The sequence below is a fragment of the Plectropomus leopardus genome, chromosome 6, assembly GCF_026936395.1.
Source record: "Plectropomus leopardus strain MGB_pleo_1.0 chromosome 6, ASM2693639v1, whole genome shotgun sequence".
In the NCBI taxonomy this organism is placed as follows: domain Eukaryota; kingdom Metazoa; phylum Chordata; class Actinopteri; order Perciformes; family Serranidae; genus Plectropomus; species Plectropomus leopardus.
Genome location: NC_142181.1, coordinates 38,001,822 through 38,015,921, shown reverse-complemented (window position 1 = coordinate 38,015,921; position 14,100 = coordinate 38,001,822). Strand labels below are relative to the sequence as shown.

At 40.6% G+C, this 14,100-nt stretch overlaps 1 protein-coding gene across 7 annotated transcripts in view; it reads right to left on the bottom strand.

Moving 5' to 3' along the window:
• LOC121942866 (kinase suppressor of Ras 1-like) overlaps positions 1-5,372 on the bottom strand; it is a 96,278-nt gene extending 90,906 nt beyond the window's left edge. For 3 of the 7 annotated variants that reach the window (XR_015776866.1, XR_015776867.1, XM_088079394.1), the window contains exon 1: positions 5,056-5,372. Coding sequence is in view for 5 of the 7 variants with exons in the window: in XM_088079394.1 (XP_087935520.1) it covers positions 5,056-5,247 (192 nt within the window). In the remaining 2 variants the exon portion in view is untranslated. The remainder of the gene's footprint in view (positions 1-5,055) is intronic. The other 4 variants (XM_088079396.1, XM_088079395.1, XM_088079398.1 and 1 more) reach the window with 2 other exon arrangements.
• Positions 5,373-14,100: the final 8,728 nt, after the last annotated feature.

Below are 14,100 nucleotides of genomic sequence, written 5' to 3'. Positions count from 1 at the left end.
ATTACTTCTTTTTTTCCAGTCTATGCACTGCCATTGCAATTATGATAATAAACCAAACAAAAAATTTAAAATCTAGCATATCTCAAGATATGCTAGATTTTATAGTCACAAAATACTCACAATTCCCTTATTTATTTGGCTCACATCACTATAAACAAATGCTATAGCGCATTTTGTCACAAAGCCATCAGCAGAGCATTTGAAATTCACTTTTGAATAGAAGTGATAAATCAATTTTTGGATTTAACCAAACATAAAGATGAAACTAGAAACATTCATACCTCTATCTACCAAAAAGATAGGTGCTTCATGCTGCTTGTTACCATCTGAGATATCCGAAGGACAATATTCCAGTTGGCCACCTGCTCAGATCCTGATGACTTTCACTCCAAAAGAACTATCATACTCAGTTCAAGGAAGGTGTTTATGCCTCAAAGTCTATTCAGAAGGCCATAAAATATGCCAACATCAGTCCTTGCCCTGATCTCCTCTCCAATCTACAAAAAACAAAGAATCCAAGCCAGGCTGGTTTCTGCACTCAATATTATAATTGTGCTTCACACTGAAAAGAGACAATCAAAAGACACTAGCAGGTTCTCCAAGCAGAACTATCTCTGAAGGACTTTTATAAATCTCCACCCCTTTGCTCATTCAGGAGAGCACCGACCATCAAAAATATTGTCATGTACAAAAACATGACTCTAAATACCACATGGCTGACTCCAGCTGGTGTGTATAGATGTGGTAACTGTGTCAGCTGCAACAACACCACAGATACAAACACATTCAATCATCCTCATACCAGGAGGAAAATTCCTATTTGGGAATTTAGAAACAGTAAGTCGTCCCATGTGATTCACATAGTGTATGTAGGACACACCAAACTGCTCCTAAAACAGCGAATATTTGAGCACATACTGTAGTTATGTGCTCAAATATTCGCTGTTTTAGGAGCCATACAGGCACCATGGATTATGCAACTGGAGCGCCGCCTGGTAACTATCACTCAAGCGGCTGAAAACACCCGCTAAGATGGTTCCGATGTCGCAGGTATGCAGAGGTACTGACGTGCCAGCTATGCGAGTCTGGGGAATCTCCCAGTGTTCACTTTCCACCAGTCTGTTGGCTTAGTATCAAAGGTTGGGGTAAGGTCCCATAAAAGGTTCTCAACCTACGTGTCCATGCTGCAAGTGGTGCGATTGCTAGCCATAGCCATCGCAGAGGCCTGGCATACAGCTGCTGCTCCCGTTACTGTAGCATCACCCCTGTGGGTTGCATCACCTTCAGCCTGTGTGGTCGGAATGGCCACATCCAACATATCTCCCAGCCCAACCAGCTTAGTTTTTCCATCCAGGCACTGTGCAGGTGTTCAAAAACCCAGATGCTTGTGACAAGGGTCCAGCATCATTGCGACCATCGGGGGGGAGGACAGTAGCTAATCAGACTGGATCTGTGTAAATTTTTAAAACGCTGTCATTATGACTAAACCAGCTTATCTGTGGGGGAAAATTATTTATTTACAAGCCAGACATGAAAGGTGTAAAGTTATAGGCTAATGTTGAGCTACTTCGGTTTCCCTGGGGCTATTATTTTATCGCAATGCTATTAAAATCAGGGGCCTTACCATCATTCGCTCAATCAGGGAGGAGCGGACTTTATTCTTGAATTCCACCACTCGCGGGCAGTCTTCTTTCCTAACAAGATGTCCATTGATGAGGCTAAATGTAATTGGATAAGTGTTGCTAATGAGGACCTCCGACTCGTCGTTGCACACTTCAGTGTGGCTAAAATCGGAGCTGCATCCTCCATTAGCCTCCAGTTTTCCTCTCACAGCTCCATGGTCTTGGCGGCATCCAGCTTGGTGACAATCCGGTCTGATAGGATGGCTACCACAGCCCACTGCTCCACTAGTCTGTAAAACATGTCACAAACTGAATTCCACGTCATTGTTGTGGACTGGATGAGCCAGTGTTAGTGCCATTTGTTGTTGCTTTTCTTGTAGGGCTTTGCTGGCGACCATGCTGTGATTGAAGTGGCTGACAACCTTGCCAGCCGCAGAGATCACCTTTTTGAGGTAGATGGTGAATCTATGGTTAATGGCGAGCTGAAGTGTGTGCGTGAAGCAAGCCACTGAGTACCAGGTCACTCTTATGGGGTCGTTTGCTGCGGGGATGTTCCTCGCGTTGTCATGCACACACGCCAAAACTTTGCCCCCAAGCCCCCACTTCTCCACAGTCTCCTTAAACTTTTCAGCAAGATGGTCTGCTGTATGCAAGCTTAGTTTAGCTCTGTGATAGCCATGTGGTACTCTCACTACCTGGGGCTCGCGTTTACAGAGCCTGGGTCTGTTGAATTGCACTACGCTAATCCTGTTGCCTCTCGGGAGCGTTCCTGCTCCCTTGTTTCCTAGTTTCCCTGGATCCTGGCCGTAACCTTGACTGTGCCTGACCATGGTGATAGCTGTGCTGATGCTGTGACCCTGCCTTTGGTTGTGCTCGTGCTGTGGCTGTACTGATACTGTGCCCCTCGCTCGCCCGCCGATGCTGTGATCTTGCCTTTGGACACCTCCCTTTCAACATATGCATGAGACTGTTATCATCTCCCTCAACATTATCATAGAGTGCAATTACTAATTTAACACCTACCTAATTAATATGACATGCATCTGTTTCTATTATTGCTGTGCCTCTCTCCCCCTCTCTCCCCCTCTCTCTTTCTCTTTCCTTTTTTGCCATGATTGTATTTCATTTGCTATCACAACATCTATTGCTCGTCTGTCCGTCCTGGAAGAGGGATCCCTCATCATCCTCTACCGCTCTTCCTGAGGTTTCTTCCTTTTTTTCCCCCGTTACAGGGGTTCTTTTTGGGGAGTTTTTCCTTGGGTGATGTGAGGGTCTAAGGGCAGAGGGACGTGTTGTATTTGAACACAGATTCGCAGTGTTTGCATATGGTATTTTCCTCCTTTAGATTGAAATGGTCCCAGACAATGCTTCGCCGTGCCCGCTTCATTTTCCAACATCATGTCTGCGCTCTTCTCGCCTCAAGATGACCGCCCTGTCACAAAATAGTAGCATTGCACCCTCTGGTTGGGAATGCGAGTCATTGAACCATGCTTTGAAATACACCATTCTGCTGAGATCTATAACGTAACAAGGGACTACATATTGTTTATGCTTAATAGTAAATCAATTAAATTTCACTTGCTCGAGCAAATTCTTAATGACCAATCAATCCATTGTCGATTAATCATTACCATCCCTAGTTGTGATCTCTGCATATTTACATGTTCTTCTGCTTGTTGTTGGAAGGAATCAAACATCAAATATCAGTTTATTCTGTAAACATAACTGAGCTGGAAGCACACTACACCTGAATTCACACCGCAAGCAGCGTGCAAGCAACAGTGAAAACATCGTTTGACAGAAAATTTTCTCAGTGGCGGGGAAAGAGTTAAAAAAAGAAAAAAGAAAAAGAAACAATGGGGGAAACCTGTGCTGTAGCTGCACTGATACTGTAACCCCCGCTTGCCCTGATCGTGGTCTTGGTCCTGGTTGTGCCAATGCCGTTATCATGCCTTTGGACACCTCCCTATCAATATACGCACGAGACTCTTATCAACACCCACAGTATCATCATAGAGTGCATTTGATAATTTCACACCTATTGTTATTTTAATCTGTTTCCACTATTGCTGTGCCTCTCTCCACCTCTCTCCCCCTCCCCCCTCTCTCTTTTGCTTTCCTTTTTGTCACAATTTGTATCTCATTTGTTATTTACGACATCTATTGCACAGTTTCTTCCTTTTTTTGCCCCACTACAGGGGTGCTTTTTCGGGAGTTTTTCCTTGGCTGATGTGAGGGTCTAAGGGTAGAGGGATGTCGAACACTGTAAAGCCCTCTGAGGCAAAACATGTTTTGTGATAATGGGCTCTATAAATAAAAAAAAAAAAAAATGAAAAAATTGAAATGAATCCTGCTGCTGACTGCGATTACATGTTTTGGACTGATCTAGCAGGCGCAGCAATTTGATGTCACGCGCAGCATAATGCAGTGTGTGTAATACTGGCAGAGCGAAACTATGGCAAAAGGGGCGAAATCAAAGCAATTTATGCGTATTATTATTGGTTCTATTTATTGGCAAAAAAAATTATTTTCAACAAACAAACAACAATGTTGGACTACAAGACGAAAGCCACAGTAGCTTTCCTAGTTGACAAATAATTGCCTTCATGGACAGTAATGTTCACAATATGATTTTATTTAAGCTTGAATGACATTCAAGAGTTGTTGCTGTTTTATCCATCTGTCTTTCTTTGTTTGTATTGGAAACATGCTCGTGGTGACATATACGCCGCTTTGCCACTCAAATTTAGCAGCAGATCCAGGGGCGACCAGTAGCTCAGTTGGTAGAGTGGGCGCCTTATGTTTAAAGGTTACATCCTCCCTGAAGCGGTCGCAAGTTTAAATCCAACCTCGGCCCACATGTCATCCCATCCCTCTCTTCCTTTCATACTTAAAAAAATGTAACGGTGGATTCAGCAAATCTGCTGGCTACAATTACTGTGAAAAAGTGTGCAGACTACACCTGCATAGCGCAGCGCAGGCGTGGTAATGGTGCAGATCCAAGGCTTTGTGCTTAAAAATAAGCCTTTGTTAATAGTGAAGTGAGCCAAATAAATAATTGCCATGTGAGTATTTTGTCCTATTTGAGTTTTTTGGAATAAGCTCACTGGAGTTTGGCTTCAGCACTCCTCTGAGCATCCCATAGTTGCATTGTTGCACAACTTATTTTTCTAAAGACAATAAATGAAACAAATTGCCATTATGATTGATACTAGCTGTAGTTGAAAGGTGTGGGTAACCCCACCTCACCACTGCAGGTCCCCCCAGTGTTAACGTCATAGCTATGGCCTTGGGAGACAGAACATGGTGTAGCACCTGTCTCCATTCTTTGAAGAGTGTCCCTGTCACAGGCAACAGGTTATCACATTTCCCACACACACTGCAGTAACTTTGGAGGCTGGAGCTCTGTAGGAGCACGAACAGCGTACCATACCTCTAAAGTACGGATCTCGTTCCGGGTGAGGTGGTTGACTGCGGTGCATGTGGTCCTGAGAGTCCGCAGGCTACAGGTGCAGATGTCCACCAAGTCCTGGATGAGCTGGCACTGCCGCAGAGCCTCCTCAGCTGCTCCTGGCTCTGTCCTGCCGTGGACCTTCCTGTCCCCTCTGTCCTCCTCTCTGTCCATTCCTCCTCATTAGCGCGGTTTATGTTACTAACAGCTAACTCGAGACGTGTCGCGCGCTAAAGACTTCCTCTCCACGGTGCATGGTTTGTTTCAAACACGTTTCCGCGTTTGGACCTCCACACAGCTACAGGTCTCCTCCTGAGCTCACCAAAATAAGAGCAAGAAGGACAGGTTCAGACGCACCTCCCGCTGTGACCTTCAAAATAAAGCCGACCTGAAAATTTTCCACGAAACATGGAGGATGGAAACTTGATGTATGGCCCACAAAACATTTTAAAACAAAGCGTGAAAACAAAAAGCTTTCCAGAAAGATACAAAAAGATACAGTCTTAAAGGCTATAGAAAAAAAAGATTTTAAAAAAATTTAAAATGAAAAAAATGGGCAATGGGTTTTTTTTATTGCATTGGGGCAAATTGATTTTGTTATTCTATGATAACAAAAACAATTTTTATTTTTTAACAGATCCCATATTTTTTTAAATATAGGCCTACCAAACGGTTGAGATTGCCATGCGTGTTTATGATAAAACAGAAAGCTTGCTTGTAATATGTTAGTATAATACCTTACATCAATTTGTGACCATGGAATTAGTAGTATTACTAGTATTCATAATATTTCCACACATATTTACTATTACAGTAAAAAAAATATCAGAGATGGTGAAAAAAAATCATACTGATATTTTTCGTCACCAAACATGTAATGGTATAACATTGAATATATTGTTTTAACAACAGTAAATTTTCATACGTTTTTAATTCATAAAAAATTAACTTTATTATTTTAGCATCACTACCTTAAAAGGCCAACTCAACTGTTTGGTAAAACATGGATTTAGACTGAATAACTCATATATACAAAATGTTTCCACCATATATATAAAGGATAACATTAAATGTATCATTTATCAAAAATGACTGCTGAGACGTTCATTTATGTCTTAGCAAATAGTCAATTTTAGTTTCAATAGCCTCACTTAACTACCTTAATCATAAAAGGCTGAATCTGGCAGAGTGTGTTTTTAGAAAAATATCTAACCCTCATTTTTATTATTGTACAAATTAGCATAAATCTGTTCACTAAGACCTCTGAAACTATAACTTGTCAAATAAATATGCCTGCCTTTGAAAATCCCACCACACAGTGCTGCGTGTCTGTGGTTGAACTTCCTTTAGGAGGCCAACTGTAAAGGCAGACTGACACAGTGACATTTAGTGGTTGTTTTTTTTAAGCATAACATACCTTAAATGGAAAGGTAGAAAATGCTTGTTGAGATTGAGTGCAGTTTTAACACATTTTTCATTAGATATAAGTGACTCAAAATGTGCTTTACCAAACAGTTGAGCAGGATGTTAAAGGGATAGAAGACAAAGGCAGTTGGGAAACCACATGGGGCTTTCCTGACTCTCATCTACACTTTGCATAGACTGCCATCTCACATGCTGAGCTTCACATGCTGCCAAGGTTCATATAATTGAAGATGTTCCACGTTTATGTAAACTCAAAAAAGTTTAGTGAATCTTTGCAGAGTATTGAACCTCAGAGATCTCTTATGTCTTCACTCAGCTGACACAGATGCTCCTGGATCCACAGAAACACAGAGCTCAGTGTGACACAGAGCAGTGCCAGCAGCACACAGAGCTGTGAAGACAGAAAAAATCCTGAACTTCAGACCACGGAAAAATAAACATCATGTAGACAAAGTGCACAGACAGAGGGGCTGCAATACCTGGGCAAAAGAAGAAATATACATAATTCATGGGTAAATCTGTCACAGTAGATAATATTCAAAACATAATATTCACAGAATCATCTCATTAAAAAGCAATACAGCATCACATAATGAAGTATCCCATTATTCCGACCTTCAGGGAAAAATGTCTGTCAAGTGAAAATCCAGTGGGCCTCATTTTTCAACAGCAGGTCATGATCACCACCTCCAGGTGGCGCTTTTACATTCTCTGTCCCAGAGAGTCTGAAGGAAGAGATGTCATGCTTTAAAGGTCCACTCTGTGGGATTAAGTGGCATCTAGTGGGGAGTTTGCAGATCGCAGCCAACTGAAACTTCTCCAGTGTGTCAAGCAGGTGTTCTGGGCTACTGCAGAAACAACACTGACCAGCTCCTTATGTAGATATAAGCAGCTCAGTCTAAGGTAACAAAAACACAGCGATTTTTATTTCCAGGTGATTATACACTAATGAAAACATAGTCATGAATTATACAATTTCTGCCATTATATCCGTCTAAATTTTTTACGCTGGACCTTTAACCCTTTGAAACCTGAGGAAATTGGTTTGATATCTTTAAAAAACATGGCAAAAAGGCAATGAGAACCTTAACAAGACATAGCCCGAAAATTAGCAAGAAATTAGTAAATATTTAGAGGGAAAAAGCCTGACAATAAACACTAAAGAGAAAGGTAAAACAAACAAACAAAAATGATCCAAAAAAGTGGTAAAAATTAAAAATATAAGTATGCATTTTTGCTCTGTAACATTTAAAATATACAATCATAATAATGATAAATATTGTCCTCTGGACATTTTCCCTAGGGTTTTTTGTGATGATTTTTATAACAATCATCCAATCTTTAAAAAAATCATTTGTCAAGGCTTTTTTGTCACCTTTTACTAATTTCTCGAAATTTTGTGGGACAGTTTTTGTCAAGTTGGTCACTGCCTAACATCTGAACGCAGCACAAGAAAACCAATCCAGGCTGTGAAGGGTTAAATCATTCAATTGTATGGCAACAGGAGAACTGCAGTCATTTCAGAAGATAATGCTCTTGTTTTTATTGATGTGTCACCTAGATTTTCTGGTGGTTTTACATACATAAGATCAACAACAAGGACAACATAAGTGGAGGTGTAGGTGACACTTTTGACATGGAACTGATTCTCTGTGTGTGGACGAGTGAAATGTGTGCATTAAGAGGTGTTTTCACATTGTGCACAACTACCACAACAGCAATCCCAGTAGGGAGAGGGCTGAGAAGTGTCTGGTTGGGTTATGCAGGTCTGTTCTTGTAAAATGTGTAATCAGCATGTACCAAATACTCTCTTAAGTTGCAGTCACTTAAAAAAAATACCTGATGAAGGACTGAGACATTGTGCGTTTAGATCAAGCTTATTACATATAACAGTGTGCAGCAGTTCCTTTTATCTTACCTGTGGACATTTTCCTCCCACTGTCTGTTGTCTGCAAGCTACTGAAGGTGCGCATCAGCCTCCACACTCTATTTCTTTGTACTTAAAGAAAGAGACAGATGTGGAGGATTTGTTATGTCTAGGTCATTATGTGATGGTTCAGCTCATTTGAGATCAAACTAGGCTGTATGTCCAAAGTTCAAAGTTCTTTATTGTCAAATGAAGAACAATTACATAAGCCATATTGCCACTGAAAAAAAGGGGTACTTCCAAAAATGTAATTTAAGTTTGTATATAAAATAAATGAATAAAAACATTAATAAATTAATAATAATAATAATAATAAGAAGAAGAACAAGAAGAAGAACAAGAACATGAAGAACAAGAAAAGCACACTAGAAAAAAATAATAATAGAAACTAAATATAACAAAATAAAGATATAGAGTTGTAGAAGTTAACCCAATGAAATTTGAAGCGACATCACTTTTCTTGTGCTGCTTTCAGATACCTTTCAAAAGTATTTAAACATTTGAACCTTCTGCACCTTAAAAAAAGATATTTTTTTTACTAATTTCTCACTAATTTCAGGGTCAGTTCTTTTTTTTTGCGTGTTGCCTTCTTCCCATGTTTTTGAAAGAAATAAAACATAATAAAAAACAAAAATAAAATTTTACTTCATGTGACACATGGAGTAAACTGAGTTTGAAACCCCAGCAGTCAAACAATGTTTTTTATTCCTCTGAGCAGCTCTACAAAGCTTTTTAGCCTCATTGTTTCAGTTTTCCGCTCTCATCAACCTCCTGACCAGCAGCTAAAAGCTCAGTTGAGCCCACTACTGCACCAAAACCCAGCCAGACAGTTGTGGTCACCAGCAACAAGCTGGTGACCACAGTGAAGCATTAGTTGGTGGTTGCCAAATCAGGGTCATGTATTATGTTTTCAACTTGCTCTGCTGTCCCCATGTGGCCAAAAAGCTTTAGATTTTCAATCAGTCTCTGGTGGGTTATTTTTAGTCAGCTGTGAAACACTAACTTGGGTGAGAGTGTAGAATACACATTGTGCATGTACGTGTGTTTGCTTACATTTGCATGTGAATTTGTGCATATTTCATATTCCTATCTTTGCTGCTGGTGGTTTTGTGTTTTATTGATCTGCTCCAGTGTAATATGACCGTGTGGCTGTGCAGCTTAAAGATGCACTGCCATGATTTTGATTGATTGTGCTCATGGACGATTCTCTGCTGTTATCAGTGGTGATGATGCAACTGACCTCTGTCATCTTCAAAAACATCTCAACATAGTCTCATATAGTTCTGCAAAAGATGCCACGTTTATTGTTGTAGAGTTTTTTTTGTCCAAAATCCAGTCTGCAACATTTGAAAATTAATGTTGGGGCTCACTGATGCATTCATGAAGATGGGTCATGAACATGTCTCTGGGTCATGTCCATCATGTCAATTAATGGACAGGAAAAGGACAGGAAAAGGAAATGGAAAACTGTCATAGCTATCAACTACAGCTGGTGCATCATCTGTAATGTGAGTTCAAACACAGAAACAAACTTGTCTCCCACTGTCTCTCATGTCATCTGATTTTCTAAACAAACAGGACCTGCTCAGAATGCGTGGGAGGGAACCACAGCTAAATTTAGCCTTTTTTCACAGACACATATACACAGAGAGAGCACTCTGGGCGCAGCCACCTGAGACAGAGAGCAGCAGAAAACACTCCTCAGCTCCACCACACTCTGCTGTGATGCTTCACATACATCAAGGCCAGAATTACAGACAGTGTGTAAAAAGAGATCTGTGTTGTCATGAAAACACTCCTGAAAGACCCTTTGGAAGGCATCCAAACGGGAACTTTTACCACCCACTGAATGTGATAAAAATATGGTACAATCACCAGCTCTTTGTCTGACTGTAAGAAAGACGCACACCTGAACCAAACAAACCAGACTCACACTCAGAGAGCAGCGTATGGACTCACTGATGACAAATATGAAAGGAAATTTTTTTCTGAAAATCACAACACATCACCAGTAGCTGATTTAATTATAATAATGCTCATATTTTGAAGTGAAGAATATTTCCCATGATAATAGGATCATAAACCCTGTGGTTTATGATAGTTTGTGGTTTATGATTTTTGCAAGGCACTGTGGAAGCCATTTGACTGTTCAAATGGCTTCTACAGTGCCTTGCAAAAATATTAATCCCTGAGTGTTTTTCTTGTTTAGTTGCGATACAATCTAAAATTTAAATGGAAAGGTAAGGTGGATTTACTTTAACAAATATATGACTTCTGGAGGTTATTGTTAGCACCAGGTCTTATTACAATTTGCAATGTGTTTTGTGATTTTTAAAAAAATGTTTTTATATGCCAGATCCAAGATCATAGAATATTCACAGAATAGATTAATATTGTAGTGTTGTCTACGTGGGTTCTTACTTCTCAATAAAGACACCTTTGAATTATCTTCAGAGTATCTACTGAACGTAATGCAACAGCACATTACACACGGTACTCGCATAACCCATGACCCCCAGAACTATTCAATATGCCCCATCTGTGACATCATCACATAGTAAACACCACAGAATAACATTACACCACATCCCCCCTACTTTAAGCTGGGAGTTGCCCATATGTAACCCATGTTAAAATATGACATAAATAAGAACAAATAGTTGAATAAAAGCTGCATAAATAAGTTTGAAAATTAAAAGTGATTCATTTAATGTCAATTAATCATCAGAGTTAATTAAAAATGTTAATTCAGCAATCATTTAGTGTTTAAGATTAAAAGTCTGTTGACAGAAAATAACGTTGCTGCCCCTTTAAGGGACCAGCAACACAGACGCAGCACCTCAGTGACGCTGCAGCAGAGACCTGAGGGAGAGAGCAGAGGAGGAATCGGAGAAAACGAGCGGTGATTAATTAACAGAAAAAGCAGTGAAAAAGTCGATAAAACAGTCGAAAAACATAACTTACCTGGTCGGGAACTGACGGGGATTTTATGAGAACTAAGCCACATCGGTTTTGGCATTTTCACCGTGTTGTACTTTATTTTTTCTGGCGGAGAGCTAACGCTAAAAACGTAGCTGTTTACAAAGAAATGCTCCGTCATAAACTGTTAACCAGTTAATATTTTGGGTTTATGAAGACTGTGAATGTTATAAAAGTGTGTGTAAGCTGTGTAAATGAGAGATTTGTGCAGTAATTAGTGCGGGAGACGGAGCCGTGAGATAAAAGAGACCGCTCCGCTGCCATTTTGAGTTGGAAAAAAAACACTGTAGCAGTAACGTTACAACCCAGAGACTGAAGAGACAGAGAATTTATTTGTGTGATTTGAGGATTTAAAAAGAGTTTTATTGTGTTTATAGCCTGTTACACAGGTCAGGTTTTTTTTGCTCGGTTGGAAGCTCGGTCGGAGCGAGGATTGGTCTGCCATGTGCGGGCGTGCACATCCACAGACGGGATTCAAGATGGCGAGCCAGACCCAGACCTTGAACTCATCTTCTCCATCGCATCATTGAGGAAATCCTCTGCGTGTGGTAACTCACTGCCAGAGTGGTAGGAGTATCAGGAATTAGTTTGAACTGATTAAACTATTATTCTTTTTGGACTGAATCGAACTGAACACTTGAACTCACATTTGGACTTGAACTTAAATTTAAAGTGTCATACTTTTATAAAATGTGTTTAAAAAAAAAAGAAGTGTCATACTTTTATTTTCATATGTTTATATTTTTGAATGTGATTTGAATAACTGTGGTCCATTTTGATTTACTTGGGTTTTGAAGGTATTTTCTTACCTGTAAAAGAAAGAAAAAACAGTTAACTCAGGAAGAAAAATAGGAATCCTAAGATAGGTACAACCTAGGAAAAAGAGACTGGTCTAATTAAATTAGATTAGCTTTACTAAAATAAACTAGGTGAACTAAAGAACAAAAAGAAAGAGTGAAATACTTTTTTTTTCACTTATACTTACCTTGTTATTGGGAACCTGCAGGGTATTTTTGGTTTTATGTACTGTGTTTTATATGTGTGTTTACATTCAGTAAATTGCCGGCCTTTTCTAGTTAAAGAAACGGTCTCTGGTGTAATTATTCTTGCTCCCCACTCCTTAGAGCCTAGAACTGGTCCAGTGGCGCAGTTAGTGGTGTGATACCGGTGCTACACATAGCTATATTTTAACCTTAGCTTAGGCTTCAATTCAATACAATGAACACTCCATATACAATCATCATAACAGTACTAGCTCTTGCTAGTTACCATACACCTCAACAACAGTTCAAGCTCAGTAATTCTGAAAGTAGATTTTCTCTTCCCATAAACCTGTACATAAACTGCATTAACATTTATCAGTTTTTACATCTCCAAAACCATATGAACCATATGAACACATATGACTTAACATTTTTCACCCCGTGTACATTTCTTTTCATAGTTCAGTCCCACACTCTCCTCTTTTCCCTTTTTTTCTTTGTCATTTTTTGTTAGTTTGTTTTTTCCTCAGGGACTGTCTTACAGGTCAAGCCTCTTGGGCACGGCTGTAGCCAGTGCTCAGGGGAGTGGCTCTGTAGGCCAGTAAGGCATGGTAAGGAGCTTTTTTGAGTAAGTTTTTGATAGTCTGGACGGCATGCTCTGCTTCCCCATTGCTTTGGGGAAATTTGGGGCTGCTGTTTACATGTTCAAAGCCGTACTCGGCTGCAAATGCCTTCATTGCAGCTCCTGAAAACTGCGGGCCATTGTCCCTCACAAAAGTCTCTGGGATGCCATGATGTGCAAACATTGACTTCAAGTGAACGATCACATCTGTGGATCTGGATGGGCTGAGCTGAGCTATTTCAACAAAATGAGGAAAATAATCTACCACTAATAGAAATGTGCTGTCTTTTAGGGAAAACAGGTCAGCACCTACTCTTTGCCAAGGCCTTTCTGGTAATTTGTTAGGCATCAAAGGCTCTTTTGCATTTGTTCTTTCTTTGTAGCACTAGATCTCTTATCTGGCTGCTTAGTCCAGTCCACCACATTGTCTGGCTAGCATGTTCCCTGCACTTAACTACCCCCTGGTGGCCCTCGTGGATTTTCGCCAGTATCTCGTTTCTCATGTTGGCTGGTATAACTAGCGTTGTGCCACACAGGAGAAGTCCGTCGTGCACACTTAGAACTGTTCTCTCATGCCAGTAGTGTCTGATTGGTGCTGGCAATTGGCTCTTGTCTGGCCAAACATCCAGGCAGTATTCCATTACTTGTGCACAAACACTGTCTGCACACAGCTGCTCGCAAAGCTCAGCCATGTAGTTGTTGCTCGCCGGGAGGCCCTCAACCACACTGTCGACGTAGATATTAGTGTCCTCCATCAGGCTCTTGTCAGCCCTTGTGACTCCATCTTTGAGGCGTGAACGTGACAGCATGTTGGCCATCATGAGGCTCTTACCCGGTGTGTGGGAGATGGTGTGGGAATATCTCATCAGGCGCATCCTGAACCTCTATATCCATGGCAGCAGCAAGTCGATGGCAGGTCGTGTCTGCCATCATCGCTGTCTTCTTCTTCTTCTGTGGGGCAGTTGGCATCCTTGAAGTTGCATTACTGCCTCCTGCTGGATTTACCCAAACTCTGTCACTCTACTCTTTTTCAATCTTCTAATATGTTCAGTTGCAGCCCTGTCATCATTTCCTGTCTCTCCCCCTCATAC